Raw genomic sequence first — 15,180 nt, 5'->3', positions numbered from 1 at the left:
GATTAGGCATTCAACTATAAAAGAGAAAGCACCAGAAAACCAAGGTACGACCAATCATACACACAAATATTCTACGAAATCACTCTTGACTCTTTTTCTCTCAAGAATCTTTCTTCCTTACTAACTTAAGCATTAGAGGCAGTTTGGCTAATGCCACACCAGCGTGTTACTCTTCCACCCAGTTCATTTTGCAGGTTTTCCATCTACAGAGATGACCCCATTCATAACATCGTCCGTCTGCTACAACAAGGAGCTCAACTGTTGATTTTCTGCATCATTAGTTTAGCACCGTCTATGGAGAACGCTAATCATTCAAGCCATCTTTCCCAGCGACAAAAGAGTTTCTCAAAGTATGAGATGGAAGCAGAGGCCACACCTCAGCTAGATGTTGTGCAACAACAACAAATCCAAGTCCTTTTGGCTAATGTGGAAGAACTGACTCGCCAGAATGAAGAACTGTGAAAGACAATGGAATCCCAAAATGCAGAACTTTGGCGAACAGGTGAAAACCAAAACATCACTTTATGAGAAATTAAAGATGGCCAGATTAGTCAACACACAGTCAAATGTACAAGAATTTAGCATTGATTTGCTTGTAGTGTGTGCAACTAGTAAGTGTACAAAGCACAGAAAAGGTGATATGTAGATAGTAATCAAACAAATTTTCTATATCATCAATTACATTGGTTTGTAAGTGTCTATCACTTAAAAAGTTACATCATATAATTCTCACATCTCCTAAAAAACACGCTTATAATTATGTAAAAGCATTTTGACTCTTTTTGCTTTTGCATTTTGCCTTTTAAAAAAAAAAAAACTTTTAAGCACAATTTAGCGTATCAGCGTGGGCATAAGGAGATAGAAAAGAAAAATAACCTTGTTACATATATTTATTTAACCCATCGTTTTATTTTGCGGTGCAAGTGCTACATCTTATCGAGCATGACTTTTATGATTTGCACACAGGTGTTCATGATTGATGAGTAACTGTGGTGAAATAGTTATTTATGTCTTTCTTCTAGGATTTTTTAGTCCTTACGATCAAAATATGTGATATTGTTGAGGTCTAAAAAAAATCATAGTACCCAAGCCCAAAGAAATAAGTGCAAGGGGGCCACGAAAAAAGAGAAGAGATAAGCCCAAGAGGCTTGAAGCCCAAAAGAAGCATCAAGAAGGAAAAAGGGAAGCCCAGAAGCTTATGAGAAAAGAAGAAAGAAAAGGAAAAGAAGCCCATGTCAGAGGATTGAAGAAGAAAGCTGAGCCGGGATCCTCAGAGACCACCAAAAGGCTCGGATCCTCCTAGGCGTGTAAGCACAATCAACAAAAGATTAAGACAGTTCGAAAGAAAAGGACAAAAAAGAAATACAAGAAACAGAGGAGAAGCCACGTCCCTTCTCAAGCACCAAACGACTTAACAAGAAAAGAGGAAAGAATTAGCGACCTCTCATGGTGCAAGTGGGAAGCGCCTCGGGGAACCAGAATGAAGAAGTATAAAAAAGGGAATAGCAGTGGAAGACTTTCAAACCTGCAGAATGGGATTCCGTCCGTCTTAGAAAAAAGATAAAGAAGAAGAACTGCCGAAAGTGGGGTCAAGAAAGGCGTGACCTCAGCATATTCCGAAATAGGTAGTTAGCCATAGACTTTCAAAAAAATCAAAACTAAAAGTAAGGAAAGGATGAAGAACAGGGAAACGGAACCTGCTGAGCGATGGGCACAATACATGCCTTGTTGACCAGAGGACAAAATAGGGGAACCAATGGTTCCCTTGAGACTTTAGAATATCATTATAAAAAGGGGGAAGGATTGCGAAGAAGGGCAGAGAATTTAGGAGTGAGAAAACTATTGATAAAATTCTGTAAAGAAGAGAAAACTCAAGGAAAATTAGTAACACTACTTCCCGGTATCCTAGAAAAACCACTATAACACATACTCGGATTCAAAAAGAATCAAACTTTACAAGTCTTAAAGGTTAGAATAACGATTCAAGACTGTAATTTTTGAGCTTGCTTGAACCTTGTATCACGTCTTATTTTTTTTTTTTGATATCCACATACATCTTATTTTTCTGATTTCTTTCAGCATCGATTTGGTCTCTTTGTTTCTTGCTATGGTAGGTCTTCTTGATTTTGTTTCTCTCATCCCAAATCACCCATGCTGTACTGGGATTCCATGGGTTTTGTGTCATCCCGTAATTTTTGTTTTAAAGAAACTTTGTAGCTGCTAATCTTCGTTTGTGTTTTGTGTTTTTTATTTTTTAATGTGTTGCTCTGTATTTTGTGTTGAAAACAAGGTTTGTGTTTTTAATGTCTTTGTATTTTGTGTTGAAAAAACAGGGTCTGTGTTTTTACTGTGTTTGTTTGATGCAAAAAAATCTTTCTTTCTCAATAACCCTCTCTTTAGAAAACCAAAAACTGAGTGAAACCGTAATACACCGAAACCGATTGATTTACAGCCATTTCAGTCAGTTTCGTTTGAGAATTTCACAAACCGAAATATTCGGTTTTGGTTGGCCATACCCATAAAAACCGACCAAAACCGAACCGTGCACACCCCTACTCCATTGTTAGGATTTCTCCAAGGAAGCAACCCAAAGGAAGAAAGCCACTTTAGTGGGGACCATCGGCTTCCAAAGTCCCCACTAAAGTGGCTAGTTTACCATTTATTTGAAGAGTCTACGCCTTTTTTCTGTGCGTTTTAGTTGAGTTTAAATAAAGAAAGGTAATTTTGGGAAAGGGTAATCTTGTGTTTAAAACACAAAGCATTAAATGCTGTCCCTTAAAAAGTTGGTTTTTTTAAAGTGGACAAACAAAATGTGAAGGGGGTACTTCCCAAATAGCTGAACTACTTTTCAATGACAGCTCTTCTCATGAAAGCTACATTGACCAAAGCTTTAAGACAAAAGCTTTACTGCTAATGGCCTATTTGGTTAGCAAGATTTTTGATAATTTAAAATTCCCGTGGGTTTAAACTTCTGACTGTTTGAATTTTTGAGAAATAAGATTTCAATGTTTGGTAGTCGGGAAAAATTGCAAATTAACGCCAATCTTCAAACAATTTCATTAGTTAGCAATGTTTCCAAACTATTTAGGAAACTAACATCTCGAGTTTGATGTGCTAAATCGAGCCTTTGAGGCTCGAGTTTTGTAAAGGGAACGACAGAAACACAAACCCAGCAACGAGATCAAAAACACAAGTCTACAACGAAGCAAAGAGATAGACAGAAATCCAGCAAAAGAGATCAACAGAAACACAAACCCAGCAAAGATGGAAAATGGAAACCACGAAGAAGGCTCCAGGTAGCGGCTCGGATTGAACCCAGGTGGTGGCGAAGGCTCGGACTGAATGAAGAACGAAGGGGTTTGTTCTGGGTTTGATTTGGAGAATGAAGAACGATGGAAGAAAAGTGTGTTTGTTGATTTGGAGAATGAAGAACGAAGGAAGAAAAGGAAGAACAGTGGGTCAACAAGAAAGGAAATCGAGTGTGTAAAACTCAATTTTCACTACAAGCACTTTGATCTCGAGACTCTTATGCTCAATTTGCTACAGTGAACTTGAGTCTAAGAAGCTCGAGATGTTAGTTTCCTAAATAGTTTAGAAATGTTGCTAACTAACAAAATTATTGGAGAATTGGTGTTAGTTTGCAATTTTTCCTTTGGTAGTCCCTAACAAACTAGTTTGTGAAATCCTTTCTCTCTCTCTCTCTCTCTTAGCTGTCTTATAAAAATAAGAAAAGAAATCTTGAGAGTTTAATGTAAAATCAATGGGAAGGAAAAAAAACCCATGTGACCATTATGGTAGGTGAGACTTGGCAAGGAAATATAACTAAGCTGTAGGCGTGTGTGTGTGTGTCTATATATATATATATATAGGCAAAACTGAGAGAAAATCTAATTAGATTTCAAATTGGAATTCAATTTGAGTCTAATTTTGTACCATGTGTCCCATCTAATTTAAGTTTTTAAAATTTTGTGCCAAGTTAGTTAATTCAGTGTAAAATTTGGAATTCAATTTGAGTTTAATTTTGTGTCGTGTATCTCATCTAATGTAAGTTTTTAAACTTTTGTGTCAAGTGAGTTAATTTAACGTAGAAAATGAGGAGGTCAATATAAATAAACGATAAAAAACTTAATCATATATATATACTATGACTATATATGGTCCATTACCAACTAAGTTATACACATACATATATATATATATATAGGTGTGTGTGTATGTATGTATGTATAACTAATGCTTACAGAAAGTTTAATTAGATTCAAAATCGAATTTGGCTTTTGTTAGTTTTTCATACAAACTAAATTATCTAGTTTTTTGCTGTTATTTTTTCTCTAAACTAATGGGCATATTTTTTACTCTTTCTATTCAAAATTTTGTATGGCAGGATCTTGAACGTAACAGATTGTAATTAAGCTGAACAATCTCATGCACCTATCTTTATTCAATTTAGAAGATACTATTGGACTAATTTATTCTTTTATTTTGTGTTGTATTTAGTAGAATTTCACGAACAATGATTATGAATTGATATTGTATACATAGTATCCAATAATGATTTTCAAAATTATACGCATAATAGCAGTGTAATGAGAAACTTGGCTTAATCAATATCATGAAAATTACAAGAAAAAACTATTTTAATACCTCCAAATGTCTTGGTCGAACTAATATCCTAAATGCTTCATAACCCAAACTAACATCAATAACACCACTATTCATCATTCTCGTGTGTAAGCACGGGTTACATACTAGTTCTAATAAAGTGCAAGACACGGGAGATTTAAATTCTTAGCTTTTAGATGAGATTTAGAATTTGATAAACTTATGGAATTGAGATATCCCATAAATTTCAAACTCATACAATATTAGTCAACTAAACACATAATCTTGGTGAGAATTTTAAATTCTCACCTTATAAAACCCAACTTTTAAGCGTAGTTATCAGAACCCTGGTGAGAAATAAACCGTTAAAGGGTGGTATGATGGTTCACTAGTTCAATCGTTGTATTAATAATATACCAGCTTGTAACCCAACCCATATGCATGGATATACTTAAAAAATATATATTAAGACGCATAGTATAATTCATACATATATAATTTAAATACTATTGATATATATTCATTCTTATATTTTGTTAACTCTTTAAAAAATCTTGTAAAAATATTATTAGATAGAAACTGTAAAATTTTCATTTAAATTTTTTTTTAATTAATTCTTAATTTTTGATATTGTGAAGCACTTTTTTTTTTTTTTTTTTTTAGTTCAATAATTTTAGACTCTTTGTTTTTTGTATTCAATAACACACTTAGATGAATATTTATGATGTGGTCCCATATTTAACTCCAAAATTAAGAAATATATTTATCTAAAAATATATAATTTAGGACACTTGTGCAAAATTAGACTTCAATTGTAGAATTTAATTGGATTTTTTCTAAGCTTTAGCTCTATATATATATATATATATAGAGAGAGAGAGAGAGAGAGAGAGAGAGAGAGAGAGAGAGAGAGAGAGAGATGATATGGTGGAGATATATATTAAAGAACACATATAAAATGAAGATAAACTATATAAAAAAATGAGCTGGTACTCAATTTAAACATAAATATGCATGTACTCTGAAGATTAAATTAATAGAATATTATTTTTCATTAAATTTATTATTCAAATATAATTCTTTATATAAAAATGACTAAAAAAAGGACTCTTGAATTGATCTTTGACTACTTATTTCAAGTTTAAAAGAAAAATAAAAAACCTATACATAAAAGTGTAAACTAAAGGAAAGTATGATTATTTTGATGAAAATAATGTAATTTAAAAAAACTGGATGGTTTGATCATGTAATTCAGTATTTTTCTAAAAAAACTGCTGGCTTTTCGTAGTTCTTCATTTTTTTTTTTGTTGTTGTAAATTTGGCATATTTCTTTCATATCGACTCAGAATTTTGCACAGTTCACCAGTTTGATGCTCAACTGTTGGTTGGGTATGGTTTTGATAATTATGCTTTTAAGTTCTTGAAGGATAGTCTTTTTTTTTTAATTTGGTAAATCTTTGAGGAAAGCAAAAAAAGAAAAAAGAAAAAAAATGGAGAATGTGTGAAATTGTAACCAACAGTAGTTTGTGTTTTCTTCTTGTTTATTGTCTTAAGTACAATTTTGGTCCCTAAAATTTCTTATAAATTAAAACTTTAGCAATAAATTCGTTCCAAGAGAGTTAAACCTAGGTTTGGTTTAAAGAAAAAAGCCAAAAAAAAAAAAAAAAAAAAAAAAACCTCACAAGTTTGGGTTACTGGGTCAAAAAATATAATGAAATATAATAAAATAAATGGCTTCTTCTTTCTTTCCTCTGGTTTGGCTATTCACATTGTTTCATTTTGATTGGAGTTCAAGAGGATCATCTCTGTCTTAGCCAATCAAGAACAAAGACTCAAGGTAAACTCTCTCTATCTCCTTCCAAAAATTAGATATTTTTTCAATTCCAATCATATTAATCCTCTTAACTCAATTGTTACTCTTTCTGGGTTTTTACTTACTTTGTTTTAAACTGATTAGATTTGTCGTAACTTAGAACTTACTAATGGGAATTTTTCCTAATGAAGAGTCAAATCAATGGTAAGAAAATGAAATTGAGCTAACTAAGGCATTTAGATTATTATTAGTCAAAGGCGTTAGATTTCTTTTCTGAGCTTCCTTAGGCTTCATTTGTTCCCTGGGTGTTTTGTTTTGACAGAAAATAATTCATGGATAATTTTTCAGCAGTGAAAAATGGGAAGAGGATCCTCTCCATTTTAAATGGATCCATTTCATGGTTTAGATTAAATATTACAAATCTAAAGGTGTACAAACTGCCATGTCATTTAAAATTTTAAATAACACGACACTTTGTACACAGTTAGATCGTGAAAATAAAATCTTAATTGTTAATTGGACTCTTTACATTTTCAATGAACGCTTTGTTTGTTTCAGCATTAATGTTTTCTGAAAAATGGTTCATTTTCCAAAGAGCATTTTCTAGAAAACTGTCTTATTTTCCAGTGTTTGGTAATGATCTTGAAAATGAGTTGAAGAATGTTTTCTGGTGTTTGATATGCAATTTTTTTTAAATATTTCTTGTATAATTTAGAATGTGTATATTATGTAAACTAGCTAATGTAATTATTATAAATAAAAAACCAAGAATGAAATTGGTTTTCATGTTAAAATTTTGACAATAGATACAATCAAAATTAATTAGTTGTCAAATTTCATGATCTTTGCCACTTATCTTGCTCATATATATAGACAATAACGTACATACACACACACACATATCAACTATTTGTCTACTATGGTCAACTACAAGTTTTCAATATTACTCTAAATTATGTATTTACATAATTTACTGCATAATATATCATCACTGCATAGTATCTGTCAACAAAAAAAGTATTTGCCAATAAATGCAATTCTCCTAAACAATTATCATTCATTATATAACAATATTATTAGTCCACGTTAAAGATTGTCCCATGTAAAAGCAATTTAGAGCAATATAGGTACTATATTTAAAAATTTCATCTTTTACTTCATTCATTCTTTCTTCTTCTTCTTTTTTTTTTTTTTTTTTTTTTTTTTTTTTTTTTTTTTTTTTTTTTTGCACTTTATGTACGAAAAAGAAGTAACTTCTGCTTGGAATCCATCAAACCAAAAATTTCTTAGAGAAAAAAGAAAATCGAGCTTGAAATTCAAAGCAAAAAATTGGGATTTTGATAGAGAGGAATGAAATAATTACCGTTGCAAATTTGTTTTCCTTTACAAGTCAGAGCTATTGACCTATCAATGAAGGAAGAAAAAAAATCTAATTAGAGAATTGCCAATAAATGCAATTCTCCTAAACAATTATCATTCATTATATAACAATATTATTAGTCCACGTTAAAGATTGTCCCATGTAAAAGCAATTTAGAGCAATATAGGTACTATATTTAAAAATTTCATCTTTTACTTCATTCATTCTTTCTTCTTCTTCTTTTTTTTTTTTTTTTTTTTTTTTTTTTTTTTTTTTTTTTTTGCACTTTATGTACGAAAAAGAAGTAACTTCTGCTTGGAATCCATCAAATCAAAAATTTCTTAGAGAAAAAAGAAAATCGAGCTTGAAATTCAAAGCAAAAAATTGGGATTTTGATAGAGAGGAATGAAATAATTACCGTTGCAAATTTGTTTTCCTTTACAAGTCAGAGCTATTGACCTATCAATGAAGGAAGAAAAAAAATCTAATTAGAGAATTGTGTTACAGAGGGGAAGATAAATATGGAGAAAAGAGAGAAGAGAGAGATCTATGGGAAGAGGAGAGACCAGAGTTAGTGACACCGAGTGTGTGAGGAGAGAAAAAGTAAAGGAAAGAGAGAAAAAGTAAGAAAACTTACCATGAGAGAGAGAAGGCACCAAAAAATTATGTTTCCCACGACTATAGACGAAGATAATATTTTTAGGAGATGCAATGCATGAGAGAGAGATTGTTTTTCAAAAAAAAAATTTGGAAAACAACTTATAGAAAGTAAGCCTTATTTTTATTAGAGTTTTCCGTTGACTAAAGATAATTTTCCATTGATCAGGTTTTTTTTGTACTAGCAAACACTGGAAAATGTGAAAAACTATCTTTAAAGAAGGTTTTTCAGCGAAACAAACAGAGCGAATGGAGTGTCATGTTCATGTTTGCTTGACAGATTTCTGCTTGAAATTTAATTTTTTCCATAGGAAATGTGTTGAAAATTTTGAAATTCTTAGAATTTTCACTGGGTGGGATTGAAATGATTGTTAAAAGACTTATCTCTTGTACACGCTTAAGTTTATATAATATATTAGTTTTTATTTTTTTAGATGTGGAGCATTTGGAGAGCTGTTTTGAATCTTTTTGTTCATCAATGTAATGTGAAAGTAACTCCTAGACATGGCAAAATAGTTCAGAATTTTCTGACTCGACCCGAACCGAACTGACCTGCCTGTTTTGCCACGTCTACCAACGTTAAGTAGATTGAGATTGTGGCGTAATTCTTATAAAATATTTACTTATTCGTCTTTACTTAATATGTTATGTACTCCATTATAGTTTGTTATTCTTTACTTGCCACCTTCATTTTCTCTTCCTACTTTAAATAGATCGAAGATTATACCAAGATTAGCTTCTAGAAAGCTGGAACAAGAGTTGCACCAAATTTAGGTATCAAGTGTTTAGTGGTAATTGGTAACAATATCACCAGTGAGAATCTAATCACAGTTAAGAAACTCATAAACAAGTGACAGATTGCATCTATTTAAAAAAAAAAAAACTTGTTTGAAAAATACGGGTCAACTCGACTTGCGACCTGACTGACTTGCAACCTAATTGACCCGTTTAAAAATGACCCGTTTTGACCCGCGACCCGTTTGACCTGACCCACCCGTTTTGCCACGTCTACTAACTCCCCATTGAATAAAGAACTTGATGAGTGATTTTTTATAAGATCAGATAAAGAACCAAACTCTGTATGTATTAAAATTTGCCAAATTTCTAATTTTTCCTTTTCTTTTGCTGAATAGTTTCTAAATACTGCTACATTGTTTGTCTTCTCCAATTGTGAAATCTTAGAATTAATGTGTGTGATAATTGGCAGATGGGGGAACTTGCAGCTGAGAAACATGTTCAATACATTTTATCAGTTGAAAAGGTGTGTTTGATATGTGCGTGTGCACATATATATATATATATATATATATATATATATATATATATTGAGTTTCTGGAATAAATTTTTTATCATTTATAACTAAAAATTCTGTTTATTTTATTCTTTAATTTTTTAAAATAAAATTTATGTAACTCAGAGGAAGGATGATTTTGTATCTGTGGTGATGGAACATCTGAGAATGAATGGGGCATACTGGGGATTGACCACTCTGGATTTTCTGGGAAAGCTTGACACTGTTGATGTGGAAGAGGTTGTTTCATGGGTCATGAAGTGCCAGCACCAGTCAGGTTTATATAGATGCATAGTTTTCTTAGTTCAACCAACTATGTTGTCACGATGCATTCTGTTATGCATTAATGGTTAACATAGAAATTTTTTTGAAGTAAAAGAATTAGGAAAAGGAAAAAAAAATGCAGATGATTATAACCATGGGCACATGATGATATACTTAATTGTGCAGGTGGGTTTGGTGGTAACATTGGACATGACCCTCATGTACTGTATACTCTGAGCGCTGTGCAGGTTTTGGCCCTTTTTGACAAGCTAAATGTTCTTGACATTGATAAGGTGACAAATTGTATCCTTTGGTATACTGATCAGTGGACTTTGAAACTTTTCAAACTTAATAAATCTTCTATATCATATTATTAATTATGACAATTTTACTTTTTTTTATATATTTATATATATATATATATATATTCTATATCCTATATTATATACAGTGCTTTATTTTCTGAAAGTTTGTAGTGTCTATAATTATTATAACTACTGCAATTATTTGCATATTCAAATTTCGAAGCTAGTTAACTGATAGTTTCAACTTGCACATCTGATTGATATTACATATTGGTTGGAATCACTACTTTTACTTCTCAAGTAAGTAGAGAGACATAGATGTCTCTTTACAAGAGATTTACTCATCAACAAAATTTACTTTTTAAACCAAAATATGAGGAAGTGTATTTCTACCGATTCTTGTGGCTCTTAATATTGAAGTCTGATATTGCTGGGCTGCAATATGAAGATGGATCTTTTTCAGGGGACATATGGGGTGAAGTTGATACACGGTATTCTTTCCCATTCTGCTTTGTTATTTGGCCTGTCACAGTTTTGGGAGTTAGTTATCTTTGCAAGTAGAAGTTTTTACAAAAATAATTCCTTTTCCTATAGGTTCTCTTATATTGCAATATGTTGTCTCTCAATATTGATAAAATCAATGTGGAGAAGGCTGTGAGCTACATTGTAAGTTGCAAAAATTTGGATGGTGGATTTGGATGCACACTTGGTGGGGAGTCCCATGCGGGGCAAAGTATGTTATACATTAACCTACAATCTTTATATGAAGTTTTACTTTCTGAATAATTTTGATAAATCAACTGTGTTTTCCGCTTATCATCTCTTTTGTTTCCTTGTTGGTACATACACCAAATATGCTAGTTAACCTAATCGATCATTATTAATGCTGATTGATGTTGATGGATCGCATGGTTTAGTTATGTGCAAAGGAGAACAATTTATGCACTAGTGTAAAAGAGTGAGTTGATTCAAATCGAGGGAATGGAGACCTAAATAAGATTGATAGGAATTAGTAAATAAAATACATGTGAAGTAAGGAGGTAACAAAGTATGACTACGGATGGAATAGAATGGCTGAAAATAATATATATGGTCTACCCTGTAAGATGAAGAGTTAGGATTCTATGTTTTCTAAAGGGTATTATAAATAGCCTCTTTTGAGTCGTAGACAACATTTTAGCTACTTTATGAAATTTTATATATGAATTATTCTTGAGCTCTAAGTCTGATATTTGATTGTTCCAACTTCAATCCTTTTATCTTTTTCTTTGCTTTAATCTTATTCTTGTTGTATTTTATTCTTAAACCTTGCTTCTACACTAGAACTAAGTTCTCACCTCATCAAATGGTATCAAAGCATAAGATTTTCCATTTAAACCACAACATTCGGGTTTGAGTCAAAGGTGGCAACTAAGCTATGGTTGGTTGTGGGGTAGAGTAATTCAACACCAACAGATAGAGATGGATGACATGAGGTGTATTGGTTAAAGAGTTTTTGTGAGTTGTACATGTTCTTCAGTGGCAAAAAGTGGCAGGAGCCTGCTTGGAGATTTCAAAATGCGGCCACTAACCCTAGGTGATATTGGAAGGTGGTCTGGAGGATGAGAGTTATGATATATAAGATGAAAAATCCTTTCATGTTGTTGGACTTGTAGAACATGTTGGTGTGTACAGTTGAGTTGAAGGATGAAATTTATAAGGAGTTTGAGCCATAGACTAGGATTCTCCACCGATCTATGATGTCTAGTTTGATGTTGGTGAGTTAAAGGTGAGTACTTTAGTACATATTAAAGAAACTATTTAGGAAAGTGATGCACAACAAGTGATGTATGAGAATTTAAAGGCCAAATGGAAAAAGGCCCATTTGTCCATAATCTTTTATTTCTCTATGATATTTTTAATCTACTATTATGTCTAGTATTTTCAAAGCCCATGTGACTAGCATGCAACTTTTAATGAAGTTGAATGGTTAGGATCTTATGTGTAAGATGAAGGGTTTGGATTCTAGGGTTACTAAAGGCTATTTATAAATAGCCTCTTTTATGTCATTGTAGGTAGCCTTTTCTTATCTACTTTATGAAATTTCATATTTGAATATTTCTTGAGCTATTCGAGCCTAGTAATTGATATTTGATTATTCCAATTTCAATTGTATTATCTTTTCTTTTGCTTTAATATGGTTGTTACTGTACTTTCTTCTTAAATCCTTCTTCCACTCTAGAACTAAGTTCTTCTCATTGCATCAAGTGGCGTCAAAGCAAAAATCCTATATCTAAGTCATAAAATTCAAATTTGAGTCAAAGGTTGCAACTTTGAGCTACAGTTGGTCATGAAGGTAGAGGAATTCAAGGCCAGAAAATAGAGATGGATGTGATGAGGCATATGATTGAAGATTTGTTGCAGGCTGTACAAGTTCTATAGAGATGGGAACTAGCAAGGGCCTGTACAAAGATTCAGAAAGGTGACCACAAACCTTGGGTCATATTGGAACTTGGAAGTTGGTCTTGAGGATGAGAATGGCGATATGGAATATGAAAACTCCTTTCTTGGCACGAGATAGATTGGATGATCGGTTGGTGTGTGCAATTGAGTTGAATGATGAAAGTTTTGAAAGATTTTGAGCTGTAGACTAGGATTCTATACTGATCTATGATGTCTACTTTGATAATGGTGATTTAAAGGTGAGTACTTCAATAAATTTAAAGAAACTATCCTATAGAGTGATGCAAACCAAGTTATGTAGAAGAAGTTAAGCCCAAGTGGAAAAAAAAGGCCATTTGTCCATTGTCTTTTATTTCTCTACTTTATTTTTAGTCTACTATTCTGTCTTGAGTATTTATTTATTTATTTAATAAATAAAATTAAACTATGTCTTGAGTATTTTAATAGCTTATGTGACTTCAAATGAATTTGGATGGTTGGGATTTAATTGTTATATGTAACATGAATGGTTAGAATTCTAGGTTACTTAATTGTCTTTTAATTCGATGTATTTAATTGTTACATTTAATTGTCTTTTAAGTCGTTGTTGTCAGTTTTTCCTATCTACATTATGAAATTTCAAATCTGAATATTTCTTGAGCTCTTCGGGCCTAGAAATTGATATTTGATTCTATCAACTTAAATCCTTTAATTTTTTCCTTTGCTTTAATGTTGCTGTTGTTGCTACACTAGAAGTAAGTCCTTATCGCATCAAGTGGTATCCGAGCAAAAGATCCTAGATCTAAGCCATAAAATTCAAATTTGAGTTAAAAGGTTGCAACTTTATGCTATGGTTGGTCATGGGGGTAGATGATACAACTTTTGGGGCTGTTGGAGTTGGGTGGGTTGGTTCTGAGGAGGTAAGGGGTCAGGTGGTTCAATTTTATGAGTTCTTGTATGAAGAAACAAAGCAATGGAGGCTAAAGGTTGTGGACTTAATTTTGCTGTGATTGGGGAAGCTAAGTACAGTGTGCTTAAGAAGCCTATTGAGAAATGAGATACTATACAGGTAGTGAAGGATTTCGAGGGAGATAAAGCTCCAGGCTTAGATGGGTTTACCATGGATTTTTTCCAACAATTTTGGAGGGTGGTTGAATCAGATGTGTTAGTTGTTTTTGAGGAGTTCCACAAGTATAGTAAGTTTGTAAAAACTCTTAATGCATCATTTATTGTGTTAATCCTTAATAAGCTAAATGCTAACAATATAAGGGACTTTAGGCCCATCAGACTGATTGGAAATGTATATAAAATTTTGGCCTGAGATGTTGGCCAATAGATTGTGGGAGGAAGGCAGATTTTGGATTTGGTGTTTATTGCAAATGAGTGTGTGGGGTAAAAATTCATATCCCTTGCATTATGTAAGTTGGATATAGAAAAAGCCTATGACTATGTTAATTGGGAGTTTCTTCTCTATCTCTTGGACAGGATGGGGTTTGGTGAGAAATGGAGAGGTTGGATTTGTACTGCATTACCATGGTACAATTCTCTGTTTTGGTTAATGGCGTTGTGGTTTTTTTTGGCATTTCTAGGGGATTATGGTAGAGGATCCATTATCCCCTTTGCTTTTCATCTTGGTTATGGAGGTTCTTAATAGAATGTTGAGGAGGATGGAGGAGGAAGGTCTAATTAGACGTTTTGAAGTGGGGAATGCTGAAGATGGTGGTTGTCTATCTCACATTTATTATTTGAAGATGACACCATTTTGTTTTATGATGCTAACACTGAACATATTTTGTACATTTGGATGTTGTTGACTTGTTTTGAGGCAGTATCTGGGTTAAGAGTTAATTTGGGGAAAGGTGAGATGGTGCTAGTGGGTGACGTGGAGAATGTGACTGATTTGGCTGATCTTTTGTATTGTAAGGTAGGGTCTTTGCCAATGATTTACCTTGGCATGCCATTGGGGGTTGCTTTAAATTAATGGCAGTTTGGGATCCTATTTTGGAGATAATTGAAAATTGCTTAGCTAGTTGATAGAGGTTGTACTTGTCAAAATTGGAGAGGTTGATGTTATTGAAGAGCATGCTTTCAAGCTTTCCCACACATATTTTTTTTTCTCTAAAGCGTGCTCTTCAATAACGGCAACCTCCCCTAAGCCATCCCATAAGAAATTCCTCTATAACCTCTCTTTTTTATTCACCACACTAGTTGAATTGTTAGCTGGTGAACCAGACAATATATCTGTTCAATACAAAAGAAATATTGGATTTGTAAAAAAACTGATTAAACTACTAGAGTTTTTTTAGAAAAATACCAAACGACACAGTTTTATTCGAATTGTTTGGTTTTTTAATGTTAAATTATTTTGATCATTAAACATACTTTCCTCCAATTTTGCACTTTTATCTATGGGCTTTTAAGTTTTTTGTTTTTTGTTTTTGTTTTTGTTTTTGGATATAAGATAGA

General features: G+C 32.5%; 1 protein-coding gene across 1 annotated transcript; it reads left to right on the top strand.

The window, feature by feature from the left end:
- Positions 1-9,639: 9,639 nt before the first annotated feature.
- Positions 9,640-14,695, top strand: LOC115956779 (geranylgeranyl transferase type-2 subunit beta-like). Its single transcript, XM_031075076.1, has 10 exons — positions 9,640-9,693; positions 9,851-10,001; positions 10,175-10,281; positions 10,714-10,833; positions 10,888-11,026; positions 13,549-13,634; positions 13,784-13,910; positions 14,200-14,210; positions 14,304-14,436; positions 14,544-14,695. The coding sequence occupies exons 1-10, from the start codon at positions 9,640-9,642 to the stop codon at positions 14,693-14,695; spliced, it is 1,080 nt and encodes a 359-aa protein (XP_030930936.1).
- Positions 14,696-15,180: the final 485 nt, after the last annotated feature.

The sequence above is a fragment of the Quercus lobata genome, chromosome 8 (assembly GCF_001633185.2).
Source record: "Quercus lobata isolate SW786 chromosome 8, ValleyOak3.0 Primary Assembly, whole genome shotgun sequence".
Lineage (NCBI taxonomy): Eukaryota > Viridiplantae > Streptophyta > Magnoliopsida > Fagales > Fagaceae > Quercus > Quercus lobata.
This window is presented reverse-complemented; position numbering and strand designations above follow the sequence as displayed.